The sequence below is a fragment of the Ranitomeya variabilis genome, chromosome 2 (genome assembly GCF_051348905.1).
Source record: "Ranitomeya variabilis isolate aRanVar5 chromosome 2, aRanVar5.hap1, whole genome shotgun sequence".
In the NCBI taxonomy this organism is placed as follows: domain Eukaryota; kingdom Metazoa; phylum Chordata; class Amphibia; order Anura; family Dendrobatidae; genus Ranitomeya; species Ranitomeya variabilis.
In genome coordinates, this window is record NC_135233.1 from 596,852,406 (window position 1) to 596,874,922 (window position 22,517).

General features: G+C 46.7%; 1 protein-coding gene across 1 annotated transcript in view; it reads left to right on the forward strand.

The window, feature by feature from the left end:
- CYB5B (cytochrome b5 type B) overlaps positions 1-22,517 on the forward strand; it is a 57,247-nt gene that overhangs the window by 20,723 nt on the left and 14,007 nt on the right. The window contains exon 2 of the mRNA XM_077288522.1: positions 11,918-12,046. Coding sequence (XP_077144637.1) covers positions 11,918-12,046 — 129 coding nt within the window. The remainder of the gene's footprint in view (positions 1-11,917; positions 12,047-22,517) is intronic.

A 22,517-nucleotide genomic window follows, 5' to 3' on the forward strand; every position in this document is an offset into this window, starting at 1 on the left:
ACTGATCGTCTCTCCTGGCTCTGCTATTTAGCCTGGCTCTAGTCTTCAGCCAGTGCCAGCTGTCAATGTTTCTTGGTTGGATTCAGATCTCTCCTTGGATTTCTCTGATAGCCTGTCCATTTCAGCAAAGATAAGTCATTGCTTTTCTTTTTGTTGTCCACTTGCTGTGGACTTAATCGTTCAGCTCATGTTGTGTTTTTTCTTGTCCAGCTTGTCAGTATGATATATTCAGCTTAGCTGGAAGCTCTGGGGAAGCAGATTTGCCCCTCCACACCGTGAGTCGGTGTGGAGATTTTTTGTAAACTCTGTGTGGATTTTTAGCTTTTAATACTGACTGCACAGTATCCTTTTCTATCCTGTCTATTTAGTTAGAATTGGCCTCCTTTGCTACATCTTGTTTTCATTCTGTGTATGTCATTTCCCTCTCCACTCAGTCAATATTTGTGGGGGGCTATCTTTCCTTTGGGGTTTTCTCTGAGGCAAGATAGCTTTCTGTTTCCATCTTTAGGGGTAGTTAGTTCTCAGGCTGTGACGAGGTGTCTAGGGAGTGACAGGAACATCCCACGGCTACTTCTAGTGTTGGTGTTAGGATTAGGAACTGCGGTCAGTACAGATACCACCTCCTCAGAGCTCGTCCCATGTTGCTCCTTAACCACCAGGTCATAACAGAGTGCTAAAGGCAAGTCTATTACATAACTAGATGGTGGCCCGATTCTAACGCATCGGGTATTCTAGAATATGCATGTCCACGTAGTATATTGCCCAGTGACGTAGTATATTGCCCAGTGACGTAGTATATTGCCCAGTGACGTAGTATACAGCACAGAGCCACGTAGTATATTGCCCAGTGACGTAGTATATTGCCCAGTGACGTAGTATATTGCCCAGTGACGTAGTATATTGCCCAGTGACGTAGTATACAGCACAGAGCCACGTAGTATATTGCACAGCGACGTAGTATACAGCACAGAGCCACGTAGTATATTGCCCAGTGACGTAGTATATTGCCCAGTGACGTAGTATACAGCACAGAGCCACATATTATATTGCCCAGCCACGTAGTATATTGCCCAGTGATGTAGTGTACAGCACAGAGCCACGTAGTATATTGCCCAGCCACGTATGTCACAGGTTAAAAAATAAACATATACTCCCCTTCCGAGGGGCCCCTTGTAGTTCTGTCGCCTGTGTTCGGTTCAGGCGGCAGCTTCCGGTCCCAGGGTGTGATGACGTCGCGGTCACATGACTGTGATGTTACAGCAGGTCCTTGGCACGCAGGGCCTGTGATAACGTCACGGTCACATGACCGTGACGTCATGGCAGGTCCTTGGCGCACACCAATCTTAGCACCGGAACCTGCCACTTGCATGGACCGGTCACCGGAGCGTCGGAAAGGCGGCGGAAGGGGAGTATATAATGATTTAATTTTTTTTTTATTATTATTTTTAACATTAGATGTTTTTACTATTGAGGCTGCATAGGCAGCCTCAATAGTAAAAACTTGGTCACACAGGGTTAATAGCGGCGGTAACGGAGTGAGTTACCCGCGGCATAATGTGGTCCGTTACCGCTGGCATTAACCCTCTGAGCGGTGACTGCGAGGCGTATGGAGCGGGCGCTGACTGCAGGGGAGTAGGGAGGGACTAATCGGACTTTGGCCGTCGCTGATTGGTCGCGGCAGCCATGACAGGCAGCTGGCGCGACCAATCAGCGAATAAATATCCGTGACGGAAGTTGCCGACAGAAAGACGGAAGTACCCCTTATATAGATATAGATATTATAATATATATATATATATATATATATATATATATATATATATATATATATATATATATATAGATAGATAGATAGATTAGCTTTAAAAGATGACATACGTCATTTTGGTACATCCTATAAAAGGACATACTACTGTCCAGGGAGCAGAAAATCCCATGACTTGAAGGAAAGGATTCCTTCAGCCTCGGAATGCTTTGCCCTAAGATATTAGGACCATCTACGATTTGCATAGTTTTAGGGGCACCCTCAAAACACATTTGTTCAGAGCGGCCTATCACGTTCCCTAATCAGTCATTTTATTTTTGTTTGTGTGTAGCCCATTCTCTATCTCCATCTATCCCCCACCCCCTGAAGATGGCTGTGCCATCATTGTAAATACAACATTATTGATACACACCTGTACTTTGTATCTTTCCCGCCTCATGGTAGATTGTGAGCTCTCACGAGCAGGGTCGTTTTATTTTGCTTTAATTATTATATGGTTGTTACTTATGACTGTTGTGTTTGAGACTGTCAAACTGTAAGCGCGGCGGAATATGTGGACACTATATATAAATAAAGTTTATTGTTGTTGTTATTATTAATCCTTCCCAAACTCCACATTCGGCAATCAGATAGATAGTTTCTTGTCCCATAAGTCTGTTGCGTTTTGTTTTCCAGGGACATAAGCACTGGCTTCTGTACCTTGTGGTGAAGCAGCAGCACTGTGTCGTGTGGCAGAGGATCCCATACGGCTCATACGGCTCTTACAGCAGTCACGGCTCCTAAGATAAATGAAACTGTATCCAGGGCGCCTCACAGTAGATAATCTCCCGCTGTGATGAGGATGAAACCTACTTTTCTCTAGCCATGGAATATGGTTACTCCCACAATGGCAGTCTGAGTGTATAAAGATCCCTGAGAAGATTGCCTCTTGGGATATGTATGAGCGTAATATGCATATATGGACAAATAAGTTGACATATTTATAATGTCTGGACTAATGACTCGTATAAATGCAGTTCCGAATAATTTCAAGTGTCGGAAGATTTTTACTAGCACCACCACCTTCATTGATTCAGAGTCCAGACTCCCTGTGTCTAACATCAGTAAAACAGGAGTGATGATCCATGTTTCTCTTTCAGCGCTTCTAATGAGAAGCCCGACGTTGGTAATGGCAGGAGATATTACCTGCCGGATGGTGTATTCCTTAGTTTCAATAATATATAACCCTTACTTGGGGTTAGACATCTAAGGATTTGGAATAGACGTGATCTCCTGGATGAGTAATGTGCGTACATCCCAATGCTCTGCCATTATCCATGTACTAACGGTTATTGGTTTGATCTTTCCGCAGTCCAGGGCCTCTGTCCTGCAGGTCTCCTTGTAGTACGGTAAGCTGGTCTGTAACCAAGGCTTAACCTGAGCCCAGAAGGACCGATGAAGGAACAGTCCTGGGTTATAAGCACATGCAGCTTATTATTGGTCGGTACAGTCCTCATTGTGTGGTGGCTGTGACTTTCACCATATTTTGCTGGGCAATAAGGTTTTCTAACTCTATTCGGGGGCTGCGATGTCTATAAGTATCTATCACAATAAATAACTTGCTGTGGTTCATTATTGGTATTGGAGTACAATGGGTGAATTTCCCTCTCTGTTTCTGATGCTTATTTCGTTTACCACATTCATACTGAAATTGGCCATTATAGATGTATACCACGCACTCACTACAGTGATTTTCTTTGCGGATCTCTTTGGATATCTGTTTTTTCTGATCTTTCAGATCCTTTATATATTTATTTGTAACAAAAACCGAACTTGTGGATGTAATTAGGAATACCACGCTCCCTTCTATCTGGAGTGCCCATAGCACCCCAAAAGGGGAAAGCCACTCGGGAGTACCAAAAACTCCCAAGTATATACTTGTTAACAAAAACCAAAGAACGTATATACAAAAAAAACTACATAATGGTAATTTTATCACAAAATGTAAACTTTATTTAAATACAACATAAGAACAAAGAAGGTAACAGGATGGGGATGAGGTGAAGGACTAAACTGGAAAATGACTGCATATGAGCACACGGATATGTGTATCATGGGGGGTACATAGCCTAATAAAGAGTCAAATGTCTCAATGCCTGGCACTACATGTGAAGGCTAGTAAAAACAGGAGGGGGGAGAAAAGGGGAGAGAAAAAAAGTAATCCCCAGAACTCAATGACCAGATGACCCTTAAGGTACACCCAGTCCTAACCCCACATAAAGATAATCAATATTGCACATGCATCTATAAAGTGCTTCAGTGATAATAAATGTGCCAGAGATAGCGTGCCACAATTAAAGCTTAAGGCTTACCCATGTGTGTGCAGGTCTGCGGTCAGATTCCAGTAAGAAGCCCCGACGTGCGTTTCGCGTGATGTGCTTCTTCGGGGGGCTGTGTGGGTACTGGATATGCAAGGTTTATATAGGGCTATGATGTAAAACACATTAATTCCTATTGGCGGTGATTGTGGCGCACGAGGAACGGTAAACCGCCATTGCCGCCCTCCTTCCGGCCATCTCAGCAGCGTCCAGTAAGGGGGAAATCCCCCATGACGTCAAAAGAACTGGACGTCGCTGTGTGAAGATGCCTTAGGAGGCGCGGCTTGTGCCGGAACCCATTGCGCGTGCGCACCACCGCGGTGGCCATTTTGGGAAAGGGAAAGACTGCTGGCATGATAGAAGTGAGTATAATGCAACCAAAGACGAACGTGTAACTGCCGCGCAGCATACAGAGGACAGACAGAGTGCGTATATATATCTTTACAAACTTAATAGAGAAAGGAGCGCATTTCAGAAACACTGGCAGTCAGGGCAGCCGATTCTGTGCTTTAAGTTGTCCATTCATTGCCTCAGATGTCTTCACTGCTGCTCCACTTGTAAAGATTGCGCACTCTTTAGGTGGCCATGGGGGCACCAAGTCCAAACGCCAATGAAGAGTAATACATATAAACGCACAAGACCACTATAAGGACAGAAAGGAAAAAACAAACAATATGAATAAAAATAAGAAATTAAAACCAGTTAAAAACATGAATCAACTAGAGAGACGGGTTATAGGAATGGAACAAAAGACAGCTTTTCATTAAGGCCATTCGGGGCCATCGTCCCTAACCTAACTATCCACTGACATTCAATTCTGGCTAGTAATTTTTTAAGGTCACCACCCCGAATGCCAGCATGGACCCTATCAATGCCTCGTACTTTTAGGGCATCTGGGTTACAGTTATGTCTTGCTTTAAAGTGTCTCGGGATGGTCTTGAGCTCCGAGTCATCTATAACTTCCTTTGCGGACACAATGTCCCTGACATGTTCACGGACCCTGACACGGAGTTCGCGAGAGGTGAGGCCTACATAAATTAGATTACACGTACAGGTGGCATAATAGACCACAAACGTGGTGCTACAGGAAATATAACTCATAATACGGTACTCCCTACCCGTTGAGTTCTTTTTGAACATGAGCAATTTAGGTCTTCCACTGTGCACCCTGATCCTAGAGCTTCTTCATTTTGTTTTAACACACAATTTTTTTACGTTTAAGGACCGGTATTTTTTACAGAACCGTGGCACTGCCATGGGCGCGGCATGTGCGCCTTCGTACGCTAATCTCTTTCTCGGATTTTGGGAGAGGGAGATTTTCGGTGAGGGCGCATGTGCCGCTTCCCATGTGCAGTGCTGGTATCGTTATATTGATGACGTTTTGTTAATTTGGCAGGGTCCCGAGCCTGGCCTTCGTGACTTCATCCGTGGACTAAATCGGAATGATCGGAATATCCGCCTTACACATAGAATTGCTGCAGAAAGCATAGACTTTCTGGATATTAAGATCTGTAGACGTGAGGACGGGGCAATTCAAACTGATGTGTTTAGAAAAGAGACATCTGTGAATGCATTATTGCATTCCACCTCTGCACATACTAGCTCCACAATACGTGCTATACCTGTGGGCCAATTTCTTAGAATGAAACGGATTTGCTCCACGGATGGAGTCTTTGAGGGCCAGGCCCGTGACCTTTCTGATCGCTTCCGGGATCGGGGGTACAGTGGAAGATCTATTAAAAGGGGTTACTTCCGTGCTAAAAGCACCCCTAGAGATCGACTTCTCTGTGGGACCTCAGTGGCGGCTCCTAAAAAAGAGCAACCACTGAGATTCATCTCCACTTTTAACAACAAATGGGATGATATCAGAGAAGTCCTACAGAGACACTGGTCTGTGTTAAAAACTGAACCAACACTCAACGGAATCTTACCTGACCGACCTCTCCTTACAGCAAGGAGAGGCAGAAGTATTAGAGACCAACTGGTGCGGAGCCATTACAGCATGCCCTCTCCCCGAATCTTTGGTTCAGGCCCCCCAAGGTGGGGTTGCTTTCCATGCGGCTCCTGTAAAGCATGTAGAAATATTATACGGGCCACTACATTCTCGGCGGCAGGTGAGGGTAGGGAGTACCGTATTATGAGTTATATTTCCTGTAGCACCACGTTTGTGGTCTATTATGCCACCTGTACGTGTAATCTAATTTATGTAGGCCTCACCTCTCGCGAACTCCGTGTCAGGGTCCGTGAACATGTCAGGGACATTGTGTCCGCAAAGGAAGTTATAGATGACTCGGAGCTCAAGACCATCCCGAGACACTTTAAAGCAAGACATAACTGTAACCCAGATGCCCTAAAAGTACGAGGCATTGATAGGGTCCATGCTGGCATTCGGGGTGGTGACCTTAAAAAAATTACTAGCCAGAATTGAATGTCAGTGGATAGTTAGGTTAGGGACGATGGCCCCGAATGGCCTTAATGAAAAGCTGTCTTTTGTTCCATTCCTATAACCCGTCTCTCTAGTTGATTCATGTTTTTAACTGGTTTTAATTTCTTATTTTTATTCATATTGTTTGTTTTTTCCTTTCTGTCCTTATAGTGGTCTTGTGCGTTTATATGTATTACTCTTCATTGGCGTTTGGACTTGGTGCCCCCATGGCCACCTAAAGAGTGCGCAATCTTTACAAGTGGAGCAGCAGTGAAGACATCTGAGGCAATGAATGGACTACTTAAAGCACAGAATCGGCTGCCCTGACTGCCAGTGTTTCTGAAATGCGCTCCTTTCTCTATTAAGTTTGTAAAGATATATATACGCACTCTGTCTGTCCTCTGTATGCTGCGCGGCAGTTACACGTTCGTCTTTGGTTGCATTATACTCACTTCTATCATGCCAGCAGTCTTTCCCTTTCCCAAAATGGCCACCGCGGTGGTGCGCACGCGCAATGGGTTCCGGCACAAGCCGCGCCTCCTAAGGCATCTTCACACAGCGACGTCCAGTTCTTTTGACGTCATGGGGGATTTCCCCCTTACTGGACGCTGCTGAGATGGCCGGAAGGAGGGCGGCAATGGCGGTTTACCGTTCCTCGTGCGCCACAATCACCGCCAATAGGAATTAATGTGTTTTACATCATAGCCCTATATAAACCTTGCATATCCAGTACCCACACAGCCCCCCGAAGAAGCACATCACGCGAAACGCGCGTCGGGGCTTCTTACTGGAATCTGACCGCAGACCTGCACACACATGGGTAAGCCTTAAGCTTTAATTGTGGCACGCTATCTCTGGCACATTTATTATCACTGAAGCACTTTATAGATGCATGTGCAATATTGATTATCTTTATGTGGGGTTAGGACTGGGTGTACCTTAAGGGTCATCTGGTCATTGAGTTCTGGGGATTACTTTTTTTCTCTCCCTTTTCTCCCCCCTCCTGTTTTTACTAGCCTTCACATGTAGTGCCAGGCATTGAGACATTTGACTCTTTATTAGGCTATGTACCCCCCATGATACACATATCCGTGTGCTCATATGCAGTCATTTTCCAGTTTAGTCCTTCACCTCATCCCCATCCTGTTACCTTCTTTGTTCTTATGTTGTATTTAAATAAAGTTTACATTTTGTGATAAAATTACCATTATGTAGTTTTTTTTTGTATATACGTTCTTTGGTTTTGGTTAACCTTTATATATTTAGTCTGGTTTTTGCCTGGGACTTTGATTCCTGGGCTTCTGTACCCACCCTGGGAGAGTTGCTTTGGTATTCTCCATGGTGCTGTCCTGAGGGACGTAATGGAAAAAGGGAAATTAGACTTACCGGTAATTCCATTTCCAGGTAGTCCCTCAGGACAGCACCCATAGTTCCCTCCCTTATGTTTCTGTTTTAGGATTGTTCGGGATTAATCTACCGGCAGATCGTTCGTCCTTCGGGTCACCATGGCTCGAAATTAAGATGAAGCCGTTTAATGGTTATTACACACGTGTGTGTAAGGGCACGTTTAGACCATTTCCATCCTTCGGTGGTACTTTGAAAGAACACTGGAGGGTGGAGGTGGGAGGGTCCTTTTAACCTCTCTGTGATCCTGTCCCGCTATAGGTCAAGGAAGGACGTCCTCCATGGTGCTGTCCTGAGGGACTACCTGGAAACCAAATTACCGGTAGGTCTAATTCCCTTTTTTTATTTTCTCCCTCACTTGAGCCTCTAATAGGCCGAGTCCTCTACTCCCCAGTTGGCCTTACCTGCCTCTCGCAGCCTCTTCAGCCCTTTCGACTTCTCCTGCGCTCCACCACAAACAACGCCTCCACCGTACAACTCTTGGAAGAACATAATATTCCACTTTATGGTGTTCAAAACCTCCTAATAAAATGGGGAATGATCAGGTGCCCGGCCATGCCAATGTCTCCGCCAGTCGACGTGTTACCCCTTAGGACTATATGCATTACACGTGGCATGCCATTCTCAACAGTCACCACATGAGGGCGCTGTGAGCCTGTCAACACTTTGACAGCCATTTTCCGCACTTGGCACGCGTTTTTTACCCATGGAATAGTAAAATGCCCAAAGGGAGGGTGGACTGCTGCTTTCCACAGGGTGAAAAGTTCGTCATGCCATGCCCCGTATCTTACATTCACACAGCAGTAAATTATGTGCATGCGCAACAGACCTCTTGTGACATTAATTAAAGAGATGACTCTACAAAACCGAGCCCCACGCGCCCTAAGCTGCATTATTCTGTTCAGACCTTCTCATTATGAACCTATTATTGGGGTGTGGTACATCAGGCGGTGCTATTGTGTGCGCAAATTGTTATTTACTCGGCCGTGCTTCTGTTATGTGTGTATAATGGCCTCAGGATCATTTCATGATGGTCAGTATTTCTGAATTGGACCGCGATATAAAATATGTCCGGATATCTGGGTCGGTGGTGGTGATGGTCCCATAGGTCAGACCCCCCGCCCCCAATCAGACTTAAAAACGAGCAGAGTTTCCGGTTTTCGGAGAAAGCGAGCCACTGCAGGTGTCCGAATGTCCTGCAGCCTCTCTCCTTTCACCATCAGTACAAAATGTACCAAGTTCGTAAATGGAGAGAAAAGGGGCTAACCCCTGTCATTTGCACTGGATGGCGCCTTTATTATGCTGAAAGTTGCTGCCAATAATATGGTTTCCATACCCCTTGCCAATTGTCACAATCCCTTCTGCTATGAAAGCGATCAATTCAGGTTGTAGAGGACATTAATTGAGGGGTGGGGAGGTCAGATAACGTCAGATTTACTCGCCCTGGGCTTGGTCATGTGATCTCACATTCAGAACGACTTCCAACTTTCACTGTAATTTTTCTTGCAACATTCTCTTCCCTCCTTCAGGCATCGATACTCATCCCTATACTCATGACCCACACAATATATCTTACATATACGATGGTAATTTAGTGTCCCTACGAGAAAACGTCCGATATTGGAGCAGGGTGCTTTTCTCCTTTTTGCAACAGGAGCTCCCATTCCGATCTGTTACAATGTATCAGTGTAGATGGAACTTGGGATCTTTAGGACTGGAGGCATTGCAGCAAACCCTCAGCGGTGCCTATTAGGCTAGGTTCACACATTGCTTTTTTTATGCAGTAAAAACCAGATCTCTTGGCAGTAAAAAAGCTGAAGATAAAAGGCAAGTTTTGCTGCTGCGTTTTTCAGGATCCCAAAGTTCAGCTTTATTTTCCCTTTCCAAGCATGAACAATACAAGACATGTGAAACCATAAAACATTTTTGGGGAAAAAAGGACAATTAGATCGAATTATTTTGTTGAAACAGATTTATGTCTGAAAAATAATTACTATTCTGAACAAAATAAGTTCATGTGAGTTAAAAAAATAAATAAATAAAAAAAAAAAAAAAATACACACTTGCAAGTGTAAATAAAGTGGGGAAATGAATTGCATTGGTCGGGCATTGAGTTGGTCGAACTTTGTTTAATTTCACACATATCACTAATTTAATTACACAGTACTAATAATAACATCCATGTTCATGTCAGGACACCAAGACCTTATCGAACTACCAAGACAACAATATCAAACTACACACAGAAATTAGGAAAACCTACGGAGTGTATATGCCCATTAAAAAAAGATTTTTATTATTGAAAATTAAGACATACATGAAAAAGAAAATCTTAAAAAACGGATGCTACTGGATGCAAATGCATATATTGGCAAATGCAGGAGGTGAAAAAACAGCAGGATGGATAATGTAGTATAAATATATGGTAAACCCCAGGGAGAAGCTGGAATCACAGGGTTAAACTTTCCATAACATGTATGTAGCAAAGGGAGACTTAAATAGCCATATTAAGGCTTACATGCAGATATCACCTACTGCCTGCAGCGTTCCCACCGCCCCAACGCACGTTTCATTAACTCTTCATCAGGAGTGTTGTTAGGAAAAAGGGCGATCTCTTAAGAAAAACCCTGGGATGCCTTGCCCAGCGGAGGCTGCTTTCCCTGGCATAATCAGATGGGGTCACTAGGAGCAGAATCTGGGATAGCAGGTGGGGCAGGCAATCGTTATTCTGAGAGTGACTCTGATGAGGCGCACTCTATTGCCTCTTGGTATTTACAGCATATCATTACCATTGTATGTCTGACACCATCTGCTGAGAAATACTGCACATTTCCCTTTTTTAGCTTGTTTAATTGTGGGTGATAATGGGAGTGGCGATTGAATTATTTCATATGCAGATGATTCACACCATTGTGTTCAGATGGTATAAGTTCACACCACGGGTGCTGAAAGGAAAACACCAATTACAGGAAATAACTTATTATCTGTGCTTAATTTACCTTAATGATGTGATCAGCTCCAGAAAAAAATCTGCACCATTCCATTCCTCATAGCTGCGGTATAGTGAATGATCTCCCTATATACCCAGTGTTAGAACTTAAGTTACAGCCTGTTTTATACTCCAGAGCTGCGCTCACTATTCTGCTGGTGCAGTCACTGTGTACATACATTACTGATCCTGAGTTACATCCTGTATTATACCCCAGAGCTGCACTCACTATTCTGCTGGTGCAGACACTGTCTACATACATTACATTACTGATCCTGAGTTACATCCTGTATTATACCCCAGAGCTGCACTCACTATTCTGCTGGTGCAGTCAGTGTGTACATATATTTGGTACCTGGGCAGTAGATAGGCTCATCCATATCGTGCCCTTCTGCTGTATGGGGCACAGCTTGTAACCATTATGATCTAATTGAGCAGAATCTAACAAGAAGCCTTATTAAGGTCCACAATTAACTCTGGGAAAGTAATGGGGAGGGGTGACTGGTAGAACCTGATGCTGGAGCCTAAGGGAACGTGTAAGGAATGCTTTTTGTTCCTGGCACGGGGAGATGTGTATCCTGTGCTGTGTTGAAATATCTCCTCAATGAATGGATTATTATGGATGGTTTTATATTCTGTAAACGTGATTATTAATTACCCCTGTAATTATTAGGTCTACAACCTGTAATTAAATAACATTGTTACTATGGCTTCTCTACAGTTATCAAAGATTAGAAAAACATCAATTTCTTTTTTTCAACAGCGCCTCTCTCGTACATGGGCTGTTACTGGTATTTTAGCTCCAAACCGATTGGGTAAGATATGCGATACTAGACAGTCTAGTAACGTTATGGCCCCAGCTTAATGGAAATGCTGGGGTTTTAGGAGAGTGATCCTAAATTCCGGTTTGTCACTCCATCCTGTGCACCAGGCTACTTGAAGAGACTTCATTATGGTCCCTCTGCTTGTCTCCCCAGCATCCAGGAGGAGAGGAAGTCCTGTTCGAACAGGCCGGCGCCGATGCTACCGAGAGCTTTGAAGATGTCGGCCATTCTGTTGATGCACGGGAGATGCTGAAGCAGTATTACGTAGGAGATCTGCATCCGGTAAGATTGTTACAACACATTATGGTATTTAGTGTTTGGTTTTTGTCTTACCCAATCACTAATGCCACTTATGGCTTGGGTACTTCCAGTTTATTTAAAAAAAAAAAAAAAAAATGGCCACTCGGATGAATGACCCCCTCAAAAAAACGCAGCACGATCACATTGTGTGAACATACCCTGATGGAACAAGAAGAAGCCACTAAAGACACTTAGGAAAAACCACAGTGTTCACGTCACATCAATGCCGGTTTCACACCAAGCACGGATCGCAATGCACCGATTGGCGAACGCCACAGCCTTATATTATGCCTATGGGGCTGTTGTGTTTGGAACCATATTTGTGAAACCAGCCTAAGGGTATGTGCATATGTTGGGATTTCCAGCGGATCCGCAGCGTTTTTTGCGGTGCAGAAACGCTGCAGATCGGGAAGTGATTTACAGTACAATGTAAATCAATGTGAAAAAAAAACCAAAACACTGTGCTGATGGTGTGGAAAATTCCGTGCGGAAACGCTGCGGATTAAAAGACGTAGCATGTCACTTCTTTTTTGCGGATCTGCAGCGTGTTTGTACCCATTCCATTATAGAAATCCGCAGGGGTAAAAAAAACGCAGAAAATCCGCATCAAAATCCACACAAAAAAACAAGACAAATCCGCAGGTGCGTTTTCTGCCAAGAGATGCAGAATCCGCACCAGAAATTCCTAATCCGCAACGTGTGCACATAGCCTAAGGTTGTGTTCAAACAATGCGTTATTGCAGCATTTTTTTAATGCAAATTTTCAGCTGCGATTCACAGTTCCAGCTAAGTTTGAGTTTTCAGAAATCTGTAAGCAATGTGTAGTGCAAAAATACTGCAAAAAACGCAGGTATGAGGTTTTACAGCGGTTTTGGTGCCAAAACCTTATAAACTTGAATCAAATTTTGTTATTACTCTGTCGCCTCATTGGGGGACACAGGACCATGGGTGTTATGCTGCTGTCCACTAGGAGGCGACACTATGCATAATCTGAAAAAGATTAACTGTGGCTCCTCCTGTGCAGTATACACCCCTGGACGGCATCAGCCTTCTCCAGTTTTTGCTTATTGTCGCATAGGAGGCACACCTAAAAGATTTTTACTCCGTTTTTTCCGACGGGATTGCAGATGAAGAAAAGAGGGTCTCCTGTGAGACTCCCGGCATGGCTCCTTCCTCGGCCCCCTATTACAGGGTGCCCTGTTGAAGTAGAGATGGCTATTCCCCATGTTGCTCCTTCCCCAGTCCCTCGGGTGTTGGTTCGAAGTCGAGACCCCCCCTCCTTCCCCAATTCATTTTGGTTTCTGGGTTGAGGTCGAGGCGTGGATAAAGGCCCCTGAAGGTGACAACAACACCCTCCCTATCCCCCTCTGGGGGTATTAGGTTGAGACACCTCAGGTAGGGCCTGTACAGGCAGCATTCTACAGCTCCCAGCAATGGGCCAGCACACTGCGCCTGCATCCAGGGACCCCAGCTGCGGGCTCCTGTTGGGGCCGGGGGGAGTGCTGGCAGGCATGGCACATACAGACACAGGGCTCCCTGCGCCCCTGTCTCTGCGGCAGCACCAGCGCTATACTGCCTCAGGGAGACCCCTACCGGGCTCCCCCTTCCGCTTATAGCCCCACCGCCATCCTGCCTTTAAATCCGGAGGGGTCCGGTTCACATCCGACTCCCTCCCGGACTTTCGCACCGGCCTGGAGCCCTTCTGGGCCTCAGGCATCTAATTTAGGGCCCGGCTTCGGCCTAGCTGAAGCTGCCGCCTCCTCTCCGCCCCCCAGCCCGCCCCCCGGATGACAAATATGACACTCTACAGTGTCATAAAGGGGGTGGATCGAGACAGAAAGGGCGCGTTTTTACACAGCCTTGCCGCCTTTTCCAGGACGTCCCCCTGACAGCACAATGGAGGACGTCCTCCTCCTCCTTGCAGGGACAGGAAACACAACACGAGAGGTTAAAATGTCCCACTCCTCCCCCTTTCCCTCAGTGTTTTTCCTGTCCCTGCATGGAAGGACACACGAGAGGAACAGCGCTATACAGCGTGAAGACTCACCAGACCGGAGGGCTCGGGGGATCGTGTGGCTAGGCCAATATCCTTCCCCCGCCGTATTAAGCCCCAGGCAAGAAACTCCCCGGTGGGGAGTCCCTCTGCCCAGAGACCAGTCGAGCGGACGAGCTCCTGGGTTGAACTGCTTCCTCCCGGGGGGAGGCTCTCGGTTCAGGCGCCAGGAGAAGAGGCGCCGCATGGAGAACCGGCGCCAGCAGCAGGCGCGATGGGCGTTCCACAGCGTGGAACGCGGCAATAGGAATCATATACCGGACAGTGCTTCCGGTATCAGCACAGGTAAGGTGACGTCACATCCGGGGCGCGCCTGACGCCCTCTCCTCCTGGCATCTCAGCGTGCGTTCCACTTGGTGGAACGCGGAAGTGAGCGTCCTTAAGGGCGCTGAGCACAGAGCGCCGCAGCGTTTCATTCAGCGTTCCTTCTGGAGTAAGGAGCGCCAGATTTGAAGTGTGGAGAAGCTTTTGAGCTACAGGACACGAGTTGTGGTCTGTGCTAGCCAGACGGTCGGAAAGAATGCCGGAGACTAAGGGTGAGTGCGGCAGATGCTGCTATATCCCGCATTTGGTTGCTTATATTTAAAAAAAGCTTATTTTATATACGGGGCATTTCTCAACAGAGAATGCGGAGGACAGAAATGAGGAGACTGGGGTAAGTGCGCAGTGCGCATATTACTTACATAGGACCGCACGCAGTCTGAGCCATTCTTATTGTAGGATAAAGAGGCCACTCAAACTCCCCTTTCTCAGGCAAAAAAGTCGGGCAAAGCGGGAGCAAAATCTAGGAGATGCTCCATGTGCAACATGAAGCTTTCAGAAGCATACAAGAAAGCTCTCTGCAGTTCTTGTATCACTAAGGTTGTCAGGGATGAACAACCAGCAATGTTGTCGGAGATGAGGAGTCTAATCCGAGAAGAAATCCAAAATTCACTGGCCTCTATGTCCCAACGGAATAGGAGCAGTCCAAGTCCGGCTCGTAAGAGACCAAGAAGGGATCCAGAACAGGAAGACCAGGAGGTTTCTTCAGAAGCAGAGTCGGAATACGGAGAGTTTGACCAGGAAGAAGGAGAATTGCCATTGGAACAGGAACAAGGCAGAAGGTATTACTTTCCGGTAGAAGATACAGAAGAGTTGGTTCAAGCGGTCAGAAGTACCATGCAAATAAAGGAAGATCCACGTCCAAGATCTAGACAGGATCAGATGTTCGGAGGTCTCACACATCAAGAACAAACAGTGTTCCCGGTGAGCGACCATATTCGCCGTATGATATCTCAGGAATGGAGAGATGCGGAACGTAGGTTGGTGATGTCTAGAGAATTTAAGAACCGTCTTCCATTTAATCCAGACGAGATCAAGACATGGGAAGAAATTCCTAAGGTAGATGTTCCCATAGCCAAAGTGGCAAAGAAGACTTCCATACCTTTCGAAGATTCATCTAGCCTCAAGGATGCCATGGACCGTAAGGCGGATATTCTGTTACGCCGAACCTGGGAGACTTCTGCAGCTCTGATAAAGACTAATATCGCAGCCACGTCGGTAGCAAGATCCATGTTCCTGTGGGTGGAACAATTGGAAGAACATTTAATTAATAAGACTCCAAGGGCTGATATAATTTCTTCCCTGCCTATCATAAAGTCAGCCACGGCTTTCATGGCAGACACCTCAGCCGAATCTGTTAGATTTGCGGCCAGAAATAGCTCTTTGTCAAACGCAACCCGTAGGGCCATTTGGCTTAGATCTTGGTCGGGGGATAATGCATCCAAAAATAAATTGTGTGCCATTCCATTCACAGGTTCTAGGATATTTGGTCAGGCTCTAGACGACATACTAGAATCGGCAGCTGATAGTAAAAAAGGGTTTCCCGAGGATAAACCTAGGAGATTTCAGCCCTTTCGGAGGAGGCCACTTCCCCCCCCTCCCCCCCGCAGACAACCGGAGTATAGAGAGCAGTGGAGATCAGGCAGAGGAACATTTAGGAATTCTTACACCCAGAACAAAAGGGGAAGATCTTCCCTTTTTGGTTCAAATTATAGACCAAGAAAGCAATGACGCCATGGGAATAGGCGGGAGACTAAGATTCTTTTTAAGTCACTGGAGTCAGATCTCAGTCAACAGTTATGTCCTCAAAATAATCTCAGACGGTTACAGAATAGAACTGGTCTCCCATGTACCGCAGAGGGTTATATCACCAACAGTGGTAGCTACAAATTCCCCTATGTTCTTAGACCTGCAAGATCTGTACAAGTCCCAGGTCATAGTTCGAGTTCCCTTTCCAGAATTAGACACAGGTCATTATTCCTCCCTATTCTCGATTCCAAAGGCGTCGGGAGAATCCCGTACAATAATAAATTTGAAACCTCTGAATGTATACGTCAGGTACAAAAAATTCAGAATGGAATCGATCAGGTCAACCATTCATCTTATAAACAAGGATTCGATGATGTGAACTCTCGACCTGAAGAGTGCGTATTATCAGGTTCCGATTCACCCCTCTTCTCAGGAGCTTCTGAGATTCTCGGTGAGTTTTCCGGACCAGACCTGCCACTTCCAATTTCAATGCCTCCCATTCGGTCTAGCATCTGCTCCAAGAATTTTCACAAAATTAGTAGCAGAAGTAGTGGCGTTTCTAAGAAACCAAGGAATAACAATAATTCCGTACTTGGACGATTTTCTCATCGTAGCACAGTCCGAGATCATTCTGCGGCAACACACAGATCGGGTCATAGCAGTATTGGAACAACTAGGATGGGTGGTAAACCGAAGAAAGTCCCATCTAAGACCAGAGACCCGAAAAAATTTTTGGGGAGTACTTTTGGATTCTACAACCAGACAATCCTTCTTGCCAAGGGACAAACGAAGCTCATTAATTTAGATGGTGCTACAGTTTCAAAGAAAGCCAGTTACGATAAGAATGGCCATGGAAATCTTGGGGAAGATGACAGCGTGCATCCCTTGTGTCAGATGGGCTCAAGCGCACTCAAGACCCTTACAAGAACAAGTACTCTCGGTATGGGATCGTTCCCGTTCATCATTAGACAAGAAGATGCTTCTATCAAGGAAGGTAAGAAGTTCACTGCGATGGTGGACCCGGGACGACAATCTAAGAAGTGGAGTTCCTTGGATATCTTCCCCTTGTGCGGTAATCACCACAGACGCAAGTCAGTGGGGATGGGGAGCACACTTAGGAGGAAAATTCTTTCAGGGCAAGTGGCCCAAAGAAATCAGTCAGATGTCGTCAAATTACAGAGAACTATACGCAGCTTGGGAAGCTCTCAGAAGAAACTATTCATGCCTAAAAGGCAAGCACGTAAAAATCCTGTCAGACAACGTGACAGCAGTATCCTTTTTAAGACATCAAGGAGGTTCCAGACACAGGGCGCTTCAAATTCTAGCGCAAACAATATTCACATGGGCAGAAAACGTGGTCCTGTCGATAACAGCGGTTCATCTAGAAGGTTCTCAAAACATTCTAGCCGACTAGTTAAGCAGAAAGAAGGTTTGTCCGACCGAATGGGAACTAAATCAAGAGATGTTCCAGATACTATGCCACCGTTGGGGAACGCCCAGGATAGATTTATTCGCCACAAGGAAAAATTCAAAGGTGTCCAGGTTTTACTCTCTCAACCCTTCAGACATACCAGAAGCAGTCGATGCCTTAAGCCAAACATGGAACGAACCTCTTTCTTACGCATTTCCCCCAATAGCACTTATTCCAATAGTGCTGAGGAAGATTCAAGAGGACCAGGCAACGGTGCTCACGATTGTACCATTCTGGCCAAAGAGAAGTTGGTTCCCGTTATTGGGGGCCTTGTCAGTGGAAGACCCTATCAAACTCCCGTTATGGAGGGATATCATTCACCAAGGACCAGTATTGCACCAGGATCCGGAGAGGCTACATCTGTCAGCGTGGATCCTGAAAGGGACATCTTGAAATCCAGAGGTCTTTCGGACGAAGTAATCACAACCATACAGGCTAGTAGGAAGCCTGTGACCACAGCCATCTACCACAAAATCTGGAGGAAGTTTTGTTTGGAAAGTGGCAGGTCGGCCGTGATACCGGGGGCTTTGGATGTTCCTAGAGTCTTAAATTTTTTACAGACAGGGTTTAACTTGGGGCTCAGGCCGAGTACAATTAAAGTCCAGATCTCGGCCCTTAGTACCTTTTTAGATTATCCATTGGCCTCCCACCCCTGGATAATTAGATTTGTGAGGGCTATCCAAAGATTACGGCCTACGTTAAGACAACTAGCTCCTACATGGGACTTAAATCTGGTCCTCAGGGCGCTGTGTAAAAATCCTTATAATCTTGAGGAAGACATGCCCATTTCAATACGTACCTGGAAGACTGCCTTTTTAGTTGCAATTACAACTGCTAAACGCATAGGTGAAATTCAAGCCCTATCTATTAAGGATCCATATCTTCAGGTTCGAGAAGACCATATTATTCTAAAACTAGATCCGGCATTTATCCCTAAAATAGCCTCAGTTAAAAACCGAGACCAGGAGATAATTTTACCGTCTTTTTGTGAGAACCCGGCTAATGAAAAAGAACAAGCTTTACACTCCCTTGATGTTAGGCAGGCGGTATTAAGCTATCTAGAGGCCACTAGCTCCTGGAGAAAGGACCCTAATCTTTTTATTCTGTTTGGGGGTAAGAATAGAGGTAAAAAAGCGTCCAAGCCTTCAATAGCCAGATGGATCACAACTATAATTTCAAAAGCCTACTCATCAGAGGGGATAGCTTGCCCAACAGGGATAAAAGCGCACTCTACTAGAGCGGTCTCAGCATCATGGGCTGAGCGAGCAGGAGCGTCTCTAGATCAGATTTGCAAGGCCGCAACTTGGGCCAGAGTAAACACATTTTGTAAGCATTATAAATTAGATGTTATGGCAGCCCAACAGACATCATATGGGAGAAAGGTTCTCCAAGCAGTTGTCCCACCCTAAGGGAGTTTTCTTTGGTATTCTCCATTGTGCTGTCAGGGGGACGTCCTGGAAAATGGGTATTATACCTACCGATAATTCGGTTTCCAGGAGTCCATCCTGACAGCACCGTTATTTCCCCCCCTATGCATGCCAGTTCATATGCTGTAATATGTTTGGTTAATAAAGTTTTCAAAGTATATCTATCCATAGTGTGGTACTTGTCAAAACACTGAGGGAAAGGGGGAGGAGTGGGACCTTTTAACCTCTCGTGTTGTGTTTCCTGTCCCTGCAAGGAGGAGGAGGACGTCCTCCATTGTGCTGTCAGGATGGACTCCTGGAAACCGAATTATCGGTAGGTATAATACCCATTTTTCCAGCTCTCCGCCCCCTTCTCCTCCTTTCCTCTCTGTCTCAGCAGCCATTTTCGGCTGCAGATTAACCCTGCATCTCCCGGTCTGCAGGACCAGGCAGCCAGTCTCCGGGGGGCACAGGACTGTGGATCTTCTTCGATGGACCTAGGGGCACACTGGTGGGGTAAGATCACAGCTGGGTTTTTTTACTCAGCTGTGAATCCATATTACCTATAAGACTCCCCTATTGGTTTCTCTACCCCTGTAAGGTCCTCTGCTGGCAGCACTTCTGCACTCTGTGCACTATGCCGGGCTCAAGGTCCAAGAGAACCAGGCAGAACTGCTATTATGCATTCTGCACAGCCTGCGGGACCGCTCTCCCCAGTAGTAGCACGTACCCGCATTGTCAGAACTGTATACAAGCTAATGTGTCAGAGCCCCAAGAAGCCCCTGCCAATGCCTCGGTGTCTAATGCCACGCCGGAATGGGCTACTCAGATATCGCAATCTATGACGCAGTCTATAGATAACCTAACCTCCACATTGCTTCAGGCTCTGCAGGGTCATGCCCCGGCTATGACCGTTACCCAGCAAAGGGAGAGCTTGACTCAGGAACAAGATGACCCTGGCACATCCACGTCTAGGTCAGGACGCAAGCGGACCCATAGATCAAGTCCATCTGCATCATCCCATAGCACACGGTCATCCCCCTCTAGGGAGAGACACCGTAGCTCCAGGTCATCTAAACCGTCCCATTCCAAGGACAGACAATGCAGATCTCCGCAATCCCCGACCAGAGAAGGCCTCCTCCCCAGCCCACTCAGCAGGGGACGCCTCAGTGATACACAGGATTCGGAAGGCATCTGTGACTCTGACTCAGACAAAGACACGGAGGGGTCCTTGATCCCAATCCCTCCTAGCAATACAGCGCTAGTTGAGGACATAATTTCATCCATCCATCGGGTGCTGGACATTTCTGATCCGCCACCAGAGGCCCCAGAACATAAGATTTCCTTTGAAGGACCTCTGAAGCCGCCTAAGGTTTTCTCTAACCACCCAGAGTTTAAGGCGATCCTTAAAAAGCAGCTCTCACAACCTGAGAAAAAATTCGCTAATCGCAAATATCTGGAGGCGAGGTACCCCTTCCCACAGAAGGACACCAAGGAATGGACAGATCCACCTGAAGTGGACCCCCCAGTCTCTAGGCTAGCAGCACAGACCCTCCTTTCACTGCCAGATAGCTCAACCCTCAGGGACGCAGCAGACCGGCAGGTAGAACGCATGGCTCGTTCAATTTTCGAGGCAGCAGGGGCATCCCTGGCTCCCGCGTTCGCCTCAGTTTGGGCTGCCAAGGCCATTCTGGCCTGGGCAAAGAATTTACAAGCTCTCCAAGCATCCGCTCCTGAGCTGTCGGACCAAGCGGTTCAAATAGCAGTTGTAGCAGACTACATGCTCCATGCAGCTCTGGATTCAGCAAGGGGAGTAGCGGAGATAGCATCAAACGCCATCACGATTCGGCGTATCCTCTGGCTGCGGGAATGGAAAGCGGATGCGTCCTCAAAGAAGTCCCTCACGCACCTCCCCTACCTCAGTGGGAGACTTTTCGGTGAACAGTTGGACACTATGATATCCAACGCCACCGGGGGTAAGAGTACTTCTTTTCCCCAACTGAAACCTAAACGCACTTACAAGAAGCGTAACCAAACTCGATTCCGATCCTTTCGGAATTCCTCTGGCTGGTCCGTCTCGCATCCAGCACAAAATCGTAACCGTTCCCCACGCAGGGACAACTCACGATCGACGCAAAGGTCGGACAAGACCTGGCAGTCAAAAGCAGGCCAGCCTAAGCCCAGAGGAGGAAAATCTCAGACTTTCTCCTCATCATGACTCACGGACTCCGGAAGACACCACACCAGTAGGCGGCCGACTTTTGCTCTTTCATCAAGTCTGGCTGCCTATTACAGAAGACAGGTGGGTCATGGAACTAGTGTCTTCCGGATACAAAATAGACTTCACCTCCAAACCACCGGACCGATTCTTCCTCTCTGTCCCCCCAAAACCGCCAGCCAAGGCTCGTGCCTACCACCAAGCGGTCTCCTCGCTTTTTCACGCAGGAGTCATAGTACCGGTACCCACGACCGACCGCTTCCGAGGGTTCTACTCCAATCTGTTCGTAGTTCCCAAGAAAGGAGGCAGCGTACGGCCCATACTAGACCTAAAACAGCTCAACAAATATGTACGGGTCCGTCATTTCCGCATGGAATCCCTTCGGTCCATCATTGCGTCCATGGAGAAGGGAGAATATCTCGCCTCCATAGACATACAAGACGCATACCTGCATATACCCATTGCACCTGCCCATCAGAGGTTTCTCAGGTTCGCAATAGGCCAGGACCACTACCAATTCGTGGCTCTCCCTTTCGGACTCGCCACAGCTCCCAGAGTGTTCACCAAGGTCATGGCAGCCACCATGGACATCCTGCACTCCAGAGGCATAGTAGTCGTTCCATACCTGGACGATCTACTCATCAAGGCTCCCACCCTCAAGGACTGCGAGCTCAGCGTCTCAATCACAACCGATACTCTCAGTCGCATGGGCTGGTTAATCAACCTACAAAAGTCATCACCAACCCCGAGTCAGTCCCTGACCTTCCTGGGAATGTTATTCAACACCTCCAGGGGTCTAGTGCTCTTTCCCAAGGACAAGGCACTGGCTCTCCGACTAGCAGTTCGCACCCTCCTCCGCAAACCCCCTCGATCTCTCCGGTTTGCCATGAGTCCTCGGCAAGATGGCAGCAGCAATAGAAGCTGTCCCATTTGCCCAGTTTCACCTCAGACCTCTCCAACTAGCCATTCTCAAGTCCTGGGACAGGAATCCCTTTTCTCTCGACAGGGAGTTCCAGCTAACGTCGTCAACCAGGAAGTCCCTGCACTGGTGGTTCAAGCCAACCTCGCTAGCAAAAGGGAAATCCTTTCTCACAGGTCAATGGAAGGTTCTGACCACCGACGCGAGCCTGACTGGTTGGGGTGCGGTGCACCTACACCACAGGGCAAGTGGTCCCCTGTGGAAGCGACCATGCCCATCAACATCCTGGAAATTCGTGCCATCCTTCTGGCATTGA